Below are 14,075 nucleotides of genomic sequence, written 5' to 3'. Positions count from 1 at the left end.
CTCAGAAGGGCACCCAGATCCCATCCCACTAGAGAGGTGCTTGAATCAAGGAGATAAGAGGAAAAAAGCCTAAACCATTCTCCCTTCAGTTAAAAATAATCAATATGTAACTTTATGCTTTGTGTTTAGGGATTTGTTTTGGACTGTTTTTCCACAGGAAAGATTTGGAAATGAATTAGGTTATAAGTGATGTACTTAAAATGAAAGAGTTTACACAAATCTAAAATCCTCCTTTTTTGCCACTTGGATGAAGTAAAAATTGATCTGGTGATGAGCCAGGCTTCCTTACTATTTTGCACACACGTTAAGGCAATAAGTTCACATTTACATGGATTTTGCAGTCATTAGTGAAGGGACTCAAAAAGCTGTTTGCAAAGATTTAACGGGCTCAGTGTAGATTTTCTCTTTTTCCGAGTTAGTTTCAGTTTGCACGTTCTCCAGGGGATCTGCAGAATCCAACAAAAGGGAAGGCTGAGCAGTCAATGAGATTGAAGTATTCTCACATGGCAAAGCAGGGAATGTAATTCACATTTAAATTATTCTACAGAAAGCAAAATAAAGATTGGGATGTACACATAGGGTTAAAGGAGAAACGTAAATATCAGAACAAAAACTTAATTTTTATTAACAAAAGTCTGCAGTCTTGAAATGTTTTGAGGGAATGAGTTATCTTTTCAGAGCTGGGGAGGTTGTTTAGTACAAATTTTCACTTGAAACACTACTATAAATTCAGTCACACCTGATAAACAAAGCTTAACATTTTCATTGGTTTGGTTTATACAGGCAGAATAATGTATAAATATTTGACATTTGTGACAAATCAGTATTTCTAATGATTCTATCTTTGAAGACTGCAACAGTGCACCCTGTAGCATATCACTGACATCAACTTTAAAATTTCCATGTTAAACTGCAGATGCCAGTTGTCAGTTTTACCATGTAATAATGGCAAGCCTTGTTGTTATTTACTACCCCTAATTCTGGATCAATATCTCACTTCAGACTACCTGTAGGCTACCTACTTAATGTGGTATAATAAAAGACAAATTGCAGATGCTAGAAACCGGAAATTAAGCAGAAAATGCTGGAAAAACTCAGCAAGTCTGGCAGCATCTGTGGAGACAGAAACAGAGTTAACATTTCAAGTCTGCATGACTTCAGAGCTGAAGAGGGGTAGAAATCTCATGAGTTTTATACTGTTGAAGAGAAGGGGTGGAGCAAAATAGAAGGTCAGGGATAGGTGGGAGTTCAGGAAAGATTTGACAAAGATGTCATGGACACAAGACAAAGGGATTGATAAAGATAATGTTAAAGACTAAGGCCAGATGCTAATAGCGGCATAAAGGTCAGTTAGTAGCAGAACAAGATTAGCGCACACTGAAAGCAAAATATAAGAACAAGTTACAAACTGGTCCTGTGGGGGGAGGGGGGGTTGGGGGAAAAAATCAAAATGGAGGTCAGAGTTCATGGTTTGAAGTTGTTGACCTCGATGTTAAGCCCAGCATGCTTTAAAATGCCTAACTGGAATTTGAGATGCTATTCCTCCAGTTTGCATTGGGTTTCACTGGAACATTGTCGAAGGCCAAGGACAGAAATGTGAGCATGAGAGCAAGATGGTGAATTGAAATGGCAAGTGACAGGAAGGCCAGGGTCATGCTTGCAGGCTGAGCAAAGGTGTTTCACAAAGCGGTCACCCAATCTGCGTTTAGCCTCCCCAATGTCGAGGAGACCACATTGTGAGCAGTTGAAGGCTGTAGACCTGGGTACTGAACCTAAGGAAGACATTGGTTGTTAGTGCAAGGGCTCTGGGCATAACTCTTGCTACCAGTCATGGGTGTAATAATAGCAAACCCTCTTGGGTTGCATCCTGAGGAGGAGATGGTGCAGAGATAGCAAATAAGAAGACAATCCACATGCAGCAGAAGGAGAAGAAGTGAAATACTCTTAACAGGAGCTCTTATCCATATAGGGTCTTCTGGAAGCACTTCTCTTATCTCCACCTACGCTAGAAGCAGTGTGTTCATCGTCTGCAATTCAGAAAGGAGGCGCTCAAAGAGCTTAGCTGCCCCTTGGAACCAGACCTGCAACCTCAGAGTTGGATGAGGATGGCGATGTCATTGGCGACGAAGAGGACCATGCCCCTCAACCTCTACACGCTACAATCCTTCCGGGTTGTAACAAGTGACATAGCTAACATCTCCCAGCTTGCCATCCAGTGTTGCATCAGAGAGTCAACAGAGGTTCTTTATAGCAGGAGAGGGGTTTTCATTGTGTATTCTCTGAACAGAGAGAAGCAGGTGGAGCATGCCTGTGGCTTCTTCAGGTTAGTGGACTTCCCTTTGGTACAGGGTGCCATAGAGACTGCACATTGGTTTTGCGGGTGTTCATCTCAATACTGCGATGTACCACAATCGCTAAGGTTACCACGTACTCATTGTGCAGTTGGTGTGCCGCCGCATTAAGCACATTGTGTTGATGAATGCCTGCTATCCTGGCTGCATGGGGGTGAGCACGTCCATCTGTCCCTGCCACATAACTGCTGCTGCACCTATTATGGGCAACCTTGCCTAACGAGGGAAAGAAATATGTCAATGAGTGTGGTGTAATGTGTTCAGATAATGTGTCTGCCGCAAGTGCACTGTTGCTAAGGTAGAAGACAGAAAAAGCATCCCAATAATAATAGGAGAAAATCAAGGGGTGTTATGACACACCAGTTGGCAAATGCTGTTATTTAAAATATTTAAACAACTCTCATAACCTATATTTTCAATTGGTATGTTTGAGATATAACTTTGAATTCAGAAATGAAACCACCAAGCCTCCAGAGGTTTTTTATATAAATTAAATTAAACATTTATTAATTTTACAAGGTATTAAACACATACACATCTACAAATTACTACATAATAATTATTAAACAACTCCCCAAATTAATCATTCCTAAAATCTTCACCAAGGCAACAATAAACCATAGACTTTAAATAGACACCAGGCAAAGCACGTTTTATCTTACAAATTCAAAATGAGGTTCCTTTCAATTTTTGTTTCCTTTGCAGACAGCTGTAGGCTTACAGACACTTAGATATCACATGCTCTCAGTTGCACACACAAATCTTCTATATATACCTAGCCTTCCCTTTGAATGCAAATTCTCATTGTATCACCAGGCCCTTTGAACTCCACCTCTTCTAACAATGAAACCCCTTTCATAGTACCAATTTTATAAGTAATATGAACATATTGCTTGGTCTGAACTAGCTAGGTGTCAGATTCCACCCCCAGTCTTTGAATGATTTATTCAACAAAATGCAAATATACATCAAAGCACCCAGGCTAGCTGGCTTTAATATTATTCAAACACACACACACACACCCTATTATAAGTCCAATTTAAAATAATTTCCAATAACATTATATACATTAATATCTCTTCATAACAAGGGCAAAAGGGAGGGAGGAAATTAAAATCACTATGATTGGAAGAAAACTGATGGGACTAAAAGCTGACAAGTCCACTGGACCTGATGGCCTGCATCCCAGGGTCTTATAGGAAGTGGCTGCAGAGATGGTGGATATTGGTTGTAGTCTTGCAAAATTCCCTGGATTCTGGAAAGGTCCCAGGGTTTGGAAATGCCCTCATCCAAGAAAGGAGGAAGACAGAAAGCAAGGAACTATAGGACAATTGGCCTAACATCTATCATTGGGAAAAGGCTAGAATCCATCATTAAGCAAGTCGTGCCAGGACATTTAGAAAGTCGCAATACAATCAAATCGAGTAAATGTGGTTTTATGAAAGGGAAACCTTGTTTGACAAATCTGTTAGAGTTCTTTGAGGATGCAACAAATAGGGTGGATAAAAGGGGAACCAGTAGATATAATGCACTTGGATTTCCAAAAGACATTTGATTAGGTGCTACATAAAAGGTTACTACGCAAGATAAGAGCTCATGATGGTGGGGTACTATATTAGAATGGATAGAGGATTGGCAAACTGACACGAAACAGAAAGTTGGGATAAATGAGTCATTTTCAGGTTAGCAAACTAACTAGTGGAGTGTCACAGGGATCAGAGCTGGGGCGTCAACTATTTACAATTTATTTTAGTGTCTTATGAAGGGACTGAGTGTAATTTAGCCAAATTTGCTATTGATACAAAGATAGGAAAGCAAAACGTGAAGAGGGCACAGGGCCTGCAAAGGGATGTAGATAGGTTAAGTAAGTGGGGAAAAAATGTGGCAGATGGATTATAATGTGCGAAAATGTGAAGTTGTCTGCTTTGGCAGGGAAAACAGAAAAGCAAAATTTTATTAAAATGGAGAGAGACTGCAGAAATTTGTGGTGCAAAGGAATCTGGGTGTCCTCGTAAGTGAATTGTAAAAGATTAGCATGCAGGTACAGCATGTAATTAGGCAAGTGGAATGTTAGTCTGTACTGTACCAGACACTAGCGAAGTTGCACCTAGAGTACTGCGTATAGTTTTGGTATCCTTACTTGCGGAGTGATATACTTGCATTGGGGCAAGTTCAGAGAAGATTCCTGGGATGAAGGCATTACCTTATGAGGAAAGATTGAACAGGTTGCTCCTGTACTCATTGGAGTTTAGAACAATGAGAGGCGGTCTTATTGAAACATAGATTCTGAGGAGACTTGACAGGGTGGATGCTGAGAGGATGTTTCTCCTTGTGGGGGATCTAGAACAGTTTCAAAATAAGGGCTTTCCCATTTAAGATGGAAATGAGGAGGAATTTACTTTCTCAAAGGGGTGTTAATCTGTGGAATTCTCTTACCCCAAGAGCAGTGGAGGCTGTATAATTGAATATATTCAAGGCTGAGTTAGACTGACCTTTGATCTACAAGGGAGTCGAGTATTATACGGGGCAGGTACAAAAGTTGAATTTAGAGACCACAATCAGATGAGCCATGATTTTTTAATTTATTCATTCACTGGACGTGGGTGTTGCTGGCTAGGCCAGCCTTTGTTGCCCATCTTTAATTGCCTTTGAGCTGCTAAATTGAACCATTGTTGTCCATGTGGTGTAGGCACACCCACAGTGCTGTTAGAAGGAGTGTTCCGGGATTTTGGCCCAGTAACAATGAAGGAATAGTGATATATTTCCAAGTCTGGATGGTAAGTGGCTTGGTGTGGGGGACTTGCAGGCGGTGGAGTTCCCATGCACCTGCTGCCCTTGTCCTTCTAGGTGGTAGAGGTCATGGGTTTAGAGAGTGCTGTTGAAGGAGCCTTGGTGAGTTACTGCAGTGCATCTTGCACATGGCAGCCCCCATGACGCTTACATCCTCACTCAGATGCCAAAGCTGTTCAGTGCTCCAGCTTGACTGGATGAATGGCTGCTGGGTGATAAGGGCTATCCCCTGAAAAGGTGGCTTATGATGCCTCTCCCCCACCCAAGAGCAGAGGCAGAGCAGTGTGATAATAGGAGTCTGCCTCCACAAGGGCGGTGATAGAGAAGACCATAAGTCTTCTGAAGATGCGCTTCTGATGCCTGGAGTGTTCAGGGGGAGTACCACAATACCCCCCAGAGCGGGTGTCACTGATAGTGGTTGCATGCTGAACTCTTCACAATCTGGCTCTGGCAAAGCGGGTGCCCACTGGAGGAAGAGAAGATCATCATGCAGCTTCACAGTGCATAGATGATGAGTCCAGTGGTGAGTCAGAAGAGGAGCCTGGTGAGGACATGGAGGCAGACCTCTAGATCCTTCGGGGAGGTAGGGACGCCTTTATCCAACACTCCTTTAGCTAGGCTGCCAAAGATCTGCTTCCTCCTCATGCCAGCGGTGCTGCCTCCATCCAGGATGTTTGAAATGACCCCTTCCTTTGAACCGAAAGTCCACTGAGTGCCTGTGCAATAAAGTTTAGAGCCACTTGTGTCCAGCATGAGATACTGGCATGCCCTGCACCTGTAAAACAATTGAAGCATACTCAGGCCATTAAGACAGAAGCAAAATTTATATTAAACGGGCACTCTCATCAAAAGAACATAACAATATATGGCATTGATGGTCACACTAGTAAACATATTGACAAAACATGGCAGAACAGAAGATTACCCTTGAACAGTACCTTTTGTGCTCACGGTGCCTTAAGACCCACACTCTCAAACGTAAGTTTGTGCCGCCTCCTCCCTCTGCTGGCAGTGACATTGGAAGCTGCCTGCTGACTGTGCTGTCCTTTTGCCCTTGATGACCTTGGCAGTTGCCCTCTGGCCAGTGGAGCCTGTGCTAGCCCCTCCAGGGAGGGAGTGGTCAGTGCCACAATTGGCCTCTCCCCAGTCATCGCAGCCTTATCAGATGCCACGGTCACTGGCAGAGGTGCAGAAAAGCTGCAGACATCCAAAGCGCTCTGAGAGGAGCCCACAGAGACGCCAAACAGCTTGTGCGCCAACGTGAGGTCGCTCTGGACCTCCCTGCTTGCCATTGATGGACCTGCACCTAGCTGGGATCCTAGGTTCCTCCTCCATCTCCAGTACTGGCACCTGAGGTCATTACCTGAGTGAGGGCTTGCAGGTCCAAGCCCAACCCCAGGAACCCCTGATTCTGTCCATGGGGTTGCCTTTCCATGAGAGTTGCCATTCTCTCAATGGAGGAGGCAGTGTGCTCAGCAATGAGTGTAAACAGAGACCATGGCATGCACATACTCATGGATCTCCGCCAGATCCTCCCACTTGACATCCAGCATCTACCACCTAATGGACGACTCCAGAGGCTCATCAACTGCCTTCGAATCAGCATCATCCTGGTCTCCAGCAGTCCTCTGACTGGCGGCGCTCTGGACACTCTCTGCCTCCACCTGCTCCTCAAGAAAGTGTGAAGTGCCCTCACTGCTGTGCAGTGACATTCTAGCCGACGATCTAATGCCCACTGAAATGCTAATATCTGCACTGGTGCTTGATGCAGAGAGAGGGTGTGACGTAGATGCATCTAAAGCCCAATGGTCCTCTGGTTTTAAGGGTGGCTCTTCGGGGTCCTCCGTTCGTGGGCGAGCTGGAGAACAACGACATGTCATTAGTTTTAGTCATCACACTGTCACTGTGCATGCCAGGCGCCCTGGTGAGAACATGGAGATCTGCATCATGGTTCCATCATCTTTCAATGATCAATGAGGACTCCAGGTTTGAGGCACCCATTAATGGTGAGCCTCCACAAGAATCTTTCCACAATCTGACACTCTCAGCTCTGTGCACTGCACCCTTAGCTTCGTCAGAGACCCTGCCTCTCCACGACCAGCTGACCGAGGTGGGTGGCGGCCCTCCAGCCCCAATGCATCCATCTCGTACCTCATCAGAATGAGGAGGTTTGGGGGCCTCCACCTGTCTTAGTTCTTACGTTGTTGTTATGGCTTCTAATCTCCTGAAATGACAGAGGAACATTGATTTGTCCACAATCAACCTGCAGCACCAGTGCAACCTGGCAATCCCACCCCCATACACCTTGCAGGGAGCATCCAAATTGTGGCCCTCAACCCGCAAGGCACTCAGGCCAAACAGCCAGGGCTCACCCCTTGGCCAGTGCCGCTATCAGTGATAGTTGGCACTCAGACTTTAACACCCCTGAGCTCCACGGGGGTTGGCCAGCCCTTAACACTTCTCCACACTGATCCATGCCAACTCAGTACTCACCCTTGCTGAGCGCAGCAGATTGTCGAACCTTTTGTGACCCTGCACCCATGTACGCTGCACAACGCCGTGGCTGCTGACCTTGGCTACCATCTCCCCCCAGGCTTTTTTGGTCCGGTGCAGTGGCCTCCTCCTGCCATCCCTGAGTACTAGAGTGTCCTGCCTGACACCAACCTTCTCCACAAGAACCATGAGGCGCTCATCCGAGAAACGGGGGAACCTAGTGCCTACTCAGCTTGCCCTCCCGCCTGACGTCTCTAGATGCTGATGAGGCCATTGTTCAAATGAAATAATTTCCTAGACAGACTCCAAAGATTTTCTCAAGTTCTGTCGAAGGGTCATGAGGACTCGAAACGTCAACTCTTTTCTTCTCCGCCGATGCTGCCAGACCTGCTAAGTTTTTCCAGGTAATTCTGTTTTTGTTTTGGATTTCCAGCATCCGCAGTTTTTTTGTTTTTATAAAGATTTTCCCAGGCAGCCTTCAGGGAGCTACCTCTGCTGGTTGTAAAATGCCTGGCGCCTAACAGGCTCCTGCCCCCACCCGGCCCTTCCCAACCATTGAGAAGGCATGTTTCACATTGGGCGGCCCTTTAATTGGCCATCCAGCATGAAATCGCATTTGCAATGCGATCGCGGCTGGGAGCAGATTCCGCATCCGCTTCCACTTCCTCTGACTTGGCGTGCACGCCAAGTGTGAAATTCAGGCCCTGGTTTACAGTTGTTTTAGAGATTTTGCTTGTATCCTCTATAGTGAAGACTGATGCAAATTACACGTTTAATTCACCCGCCATCTCCTTTTTTTCCCTTATTAGTTCCCCAGACTCACTTTCCATAGGGCCAACGTTCACTTTGTTAATTCTTCTATTTTTTTAATTATCTATAGAAACTCTTACTATCTGGTTTTGAGTTTCTAGCTAGCTTTCCCTCGTACTGACTTTTTCTCTCCTTATCAATCTTTTAGTCACTCTTTGCTGTTTTTTATATTCTGTCCAATCTTCTGACCTGCCACCCATCTTTGCACAATTATATGCTTTTTCTTTAAGTTTGATACTATCTTTAACTTTTTTAGTTAACCATGAACAGTGGGTCCTCCCCTTTGGAATTTTTCTTTCTTATTGGAATATATCTATTCTGCCTATTCTGAAATATCCCCTTAAATGTTTGCCACTGCATCTCTATTGACCTATCCCCTTAACCTAATTTGCCAGTTCACTTTAGCTAGCTCTGCTTTCATGACCTCATAATTGTCCTTATTTAAGTTTAAAATACTAATCTTGGACTCCCTCTCCCTCAAACGGAATGTAAAATTCAATCATGTCATGATCGCTGCTACCTAGGGGTGCCTTCACTATGAGATCATCAATTAATCCTATCTTGTTGCGCAACATCAGGTCTAATATAACTTATTTGCTGGTTGACTCCAGAACGTGCTGTTCTAAGAAACTATCCCGAAAAACACTATGAACTCCTCTTCTAGGCTACCTTTGCCCATCTGATTTTTCCAGACTATATGTAGATTAAAATCCCCCATGATTATCACCATACCTTTCTGACAAGCCCCCATTATCCCTTCCACCCATTCCTTTTTCTCAGCAGCTTCTCACACCTTCATTTGGTTACCCGACATTCACACTCGCCCTCATCTTGGTGCCACTCACACCATCCCTCACAGTCAGCCTCCACAAATTTTCTCATTCCATCTTCATATTTATTCCACTTCTCACTTTCATAAATTTCTGTTTTCTGTCATTGCGGGGAAAAAAGTAGACAACCACAGGGAAAGTCAGGAGTTGGCCTGCAGCGACAGCCACCCTGACTGCTGTGGTGGAGAAGGCATTAGAGATTGACAGAGTGGCACAGTCCATGGGCATAGATAATGGAGAAATGGGGGTCTCCCACATAGTTGGCGACAGAATTAGGTATCACACTGCTACTTGACACATGATAGTCACTCATGTTGAATTGCTGTCACCACAAACTGTCAAAATCTAAACAATATAGACTTAGAACTGACTTATCAAATCCATGTCTTTCATCTCCCATAGGTCCTTCAAGGGTAACAGAGGTAAAAGTCCCCCTGGATTTTGGAGCCCATGAGAACTCTGTCAAAGACTGCCCCACCTGTGCATGTGCAGAGGCAGACTATCATCTGCTGATATTGGGCTCTGCCTGAGAAGTGGTGGGTGCAGGAGAGGCAAAGGATGAGAAATGGGTGTTCCCATGTGAAGAATCCACACTTCCATTTGCCCTTTTCCATCTTCGACCTCACGGCTCACCTGTGCTTTCCTGCTAACCAAGAGCTGGAAAGCACTGCTGACCATCAGTGAGACATTGAACGACCAAGGCGAGTCTTTCCTCCATGCTGTTTAAAGTGGTAGACTGATTATGCAGATGATTGGCAAGGACCAGCAGACACTGTGTTGCTTGCGTGCCTGATTCACTATGCAGAGATGACTACATGATAAATCATTTATTTGATTTGCGCAAAGCAGCGACCCATACTGCACTTGTCACCACTGACCTGCTTCTGGTTGGCTACTTCCTCTCCATGTTTTCGAGCAGATCTAAGGGAGCTTTACTCTCCATGTGACATGTAGCTTGAGTTTTTTTTATGCTAGCAGAGGTGTTTCAAGTGGAAGAGTATTCCATTTTCTTGCACTAATTATTTGCATTGTAGAGCACAGAAATTCCCAAACATTCAAACAGTCATGGAAGAAAAACTTACCTTCAAAATTTGTTGTCCGCCTGCCTGTTTGCAGATATGTTAAGCATCAAGCTGAATTTCTGTGGAGTGGCAATCAGACTCGGATTGCCGCTTCGCTCCTTGTTTCTTACCTGGAATTCCAGCCGCTCATTTTTGCCCAACCTTGCGACTCAGGTGGGTGAGAACTGTGAAGTGCAGCATGTTCCTGAGGCCTTCGGTCATAGGCTGGAGAGTCGAAGGTATGGAAGCCACATCCCCCTTTTATTTATGGCATGGGGGGTGTTGGACCAGTTGGGGAGGTGGAAGGTCAGGTGGTCAGTGGGGACGGAGGGGTTGGAGTTTGGGCGGGTTGTTCAGGGTGGGTGGGTTGTGTGAAAGTCAGGTGGTCAGTGGGGGAGGGATCAGGTCCCTTGGTCGGGTGAAGTGGTGGGCCAGGTGGTCAGTGGGGGAGTCGGTTTGTTGGGGGGGTGGGGTTGCATGGGCAGTGGAGGTCAGGTGGTCATGTGGGGTGGTTGGTTGGTCAGGGTCTGGGGGGTCGGGTGGTCAGTGGGAGAGGGTCCTTTGGGGGGGATCATGTGGTTGGAGGGGCCTTTGGGTAGGAGGAGTTCTGTGGGGGTTCAGGGGTGGTCAGTACTATGGTTACCCAGGAGTTAGAAGTGGTTTTAATTCTTCTAACTTTTCTGGTAACACAGTTGGAACCATCTGAAGCTTGCGATTTATGTTGTACTCTCGGATGGTTCCGACTGTAGGGCAATTGCCCAACGGAAGTTTGAACTTCCTGGGCAATTGCTGTGCGATCCTTACCGGGTGGGAGGGGTGGGGGTGGGGGGGGGGGGGGGGGGGGTGGTTGAGGGGTTCCCCTGCGCATTTTTGGGGTATCCCCCAGTTAATGCATCCCAGAAGTCCAGAAGTTGCGGGCCATCGTGTAAATGTACTCCTAGCTTTAATGTTTCACGTTTTTGGTAGAGCAGGTCATTGATTAGAACAGCAGATGTCGACAATCTTAGATACTGCCATTTTCAGAATTGTGCTGTGTATAAAATTATGAATTCTTCCACATCTTGTTTGAAGTAGCATTCTAATGGCCCAGCTAAGCTGTAGTTTTTCATACGCATGTGATAATTTGGGAATGAAGTTGTTGAACAGATAGCACGTTGCATTTTGAAAAATGATGTGAAACCACCTTGAGGGAACATTCTGACCAAAAGCATAACCAGATACACAAAAGAAAAGTCAAGGGATAAGAAAAGCCAATCTAGCCCTTAAAAGTTCACTCTTGTAGTACCTTAACTTTCCCATTATAACATGTAACTGTACTTCGAATAATTCCAATATTTTTACCTTTGCTACTTTGTCTGAATAAAAATGGTGCTCCTGATAACTACTCTGATTTTACTTTTCATTAATTTTCATTTATAACCTTAGTTTCCTGCTTTACTTTAAAAGAATAAAATGGTTTTATCTTTTTTCTGTTGATACTATGTAATATTTCACCTGTCCGTTTCCTGTGATATTGTTCACAGCCAAACATTTGAAGTCATTTCTCGAACTTGCTGTGTTATACAAGTTTGCTTGTACTTCCGTTTTCTTGTTAAACAAATAGTTTAAGTGAGCACAAATGTTTAAAAAGATATTTGGAAACAATCCTGTGTTCTAAAAATAAAAATACTTTTTAATCAATTGAAATTGGCATTTATTTTCAGGTTACTTATGGGTGATGAGCGTGTAAAGAATGGGCTTAACTTTATGTATGAGGCACCTCCAGGAGTAAAGAGTGGTAAGATTTTAACAAGTATTTAAATTGCTTCAAGAATTTTTTAAGATGTCTAATATGCCTATACCATCTGCATGCATTTAATTTCCATCATCATTCTTTCAGTTTTAAGATCTTATATTGATGTGAACAAGCTAACATAATTTTCCTTTTTCTAATTGACTGGCAATGAAGAGAACAAAGAGGTAAGATCATGTTGATAAGTGTACTCCATTTAAATTAAATATTTGAAAATTTTCTTTTCTTTGGTATATTCTTGCTAAACTCTGAATGTGTGGTTGCAGACAGAAGAAGGAGAAACTGAATACAAGTTTGAATGGCAGAAGGTTGCACCACGAGAAAAGTAAGTATAGTATTTCATGGCAATTACTGACATCCCTCAATTTTAAGGATTTAGGCAGAAATCCATGCATTTGTTTATTGTGAAGACAGATATTGAAAAATTAAGCCATAAATGTCTAAATACTTATAGTTTAACTTAAATTCTGGCCTTAGAGTCCACAATGTTACCCTCCCCCGCCAGCTGGTTTTTAGACTGGATTGGTGGGACGGGGGCCTTAAATTTTAAGTTGGCGGGAAGATTTAAACTCTGTGGGGGAAGCCCAAAATACATCCAAGTTACATCCTGGGAGGGAAAGATATGGAGGGGGGGGGGGGGGGGGGGGCACCTCCATCAGAAGCCCCCTTCTGAATTCAAGCCACCCCGTCATTGTTTTATTCGCACTTTTTATCCTATTTTCAATCTTTTCCCACCACCGTCCTCTCCTCCCACTGCACCCCCACAAGGGCCATCTGTCACTTGTTCATGTTGTTCTTTCCAGAGTGCTTACCCTTGTCCTGCTATTATCACATTCTGCTCTCTGACCTTAATACCACCATCAGCACTTCCTTTAGCCAGTATCGCTATCAATAACACCCTTTTGTCCATGACATCTCTGCAATCTCTCCTTTGCTTCCACCTATCGCTGGCCTTCTATCCGGCTTCACCAGCTCCAACCCCTTGTAAACAGTGTAAATTTCATTACATTTTTGTTTCTCTTTAGTTCTGAAGAAGATCATAAAGACTCGCAGCATTAACTTTTTTTTCCCTCTCCATAGATGCTGTTAGACTTGCTGAGTTTTTCGTGTTTTTGTTTTTATCATGCGCCTGTCTTTTAAATTTCATTTCACTCACAGAATTCCATACTTTGCACCTGCTTTTAATATATTTATTTTGTACCCTTATGGATCTTTAGTCTGGATGCTTTCTCACTGCTTTACTAGTTTAAAAACTTATCCCCTGCACTATTTATCCTTCCCACAAGAATGTTGGTGCCAGTTTGGCTCAGGTGAAGGTTATCCCTTCAAAATAACCTTACCTTGTTCAAGAGCTTTTTCCAATAACCCAGGAATGTGAACCCTTCACTCCTGCACCAGTCCTGCAGTCACGCATTGACCAGGTAGAGGTTTCTGCCTTGAGGTCTTAAACTTCCTCTGCAAGACCTCAGATGTACTTCTATCAATGTTATTGATTTCAATAGGAACCACAATTTTTTGCTATTTTCCTTCCCCTTCCTACCATTTCCCACCCGTTTTGTGATGTCTTTTCATGCTGACCTAAAAGGCAACATACCATTTGGGACCTCTGATTGTGACTGGAAAAAAGGTTATGTCCCTGACTATAGAATTCTTCAGTCTGCCTGCTTTTACATAACTTGGGCAGTCTTTTATTCCACACGGCCACATTAATGTTTGGGACCACCCTCCTCTGTGTCACTGTCACTATCCATCTAATATTTGAACAACACAAGAATCATACACCACAGAAGGAGGCCATTTGACCCATCTTGCCTTTGAAAGAACTCTCATTGGTTCTACTCCCCTACTCTTTCCCATAGCCATGTGCATTTTTCCTATCTATTGGACAGCCACTATAACTTACAACTCACAGCTGCAGGGAACCCATTTCTTTCTGCTATGTCTGTAG

The 14,075-nt window shown here is 44.0% G+C and overlaps 1 protein-coding gene across 1 annotated transcript in view; it reads left to right on the top strand.

The window, feature by feature from the left end:
• Positions 1–14,075, top strand: part of cir1 (corepressor interacting with RBPJ, CIR1) — a 61,411-nt gene that overhangs the window by 10,759 nt on the left and 36,577 nt on the right. The window contains exons 3-5 of the mRNA XM_041200309.1: positions 12,039–12,112; positions 12,284–12,294; positions 12,394–12,452. Coding sequence (XP_041056243.1) covers positions 12,039–12,112; positions 12,284–12,294; positions 12,394–12,452 — 144 coding nt within the window. The remainder of the gene's footprint in view (positions 1–12,038; positions 12,113–12,283; positions 12,295–12,393; positions 12,453–14,075) is intronic.

The sequence above is a fragment of the Carcharodon carcharias genome, chromosome 12, assembly GCF_017639515.1.
Source record: "Carcharodon carcharias isolate sCarCar2 chromosome 12, sCarCar2.pri, whole genome shotgun sequence".
Classification (NCBI taxonomy): Eukaryota; Metazoa; Chordata; class Chondrichthyes; order Lamniformes; family Lamnidae; genus Carcharodon; species Carcharodon carcharias.
This window is presented reverse-complemented; position numbering and strand designations above follow the sequence as displayed.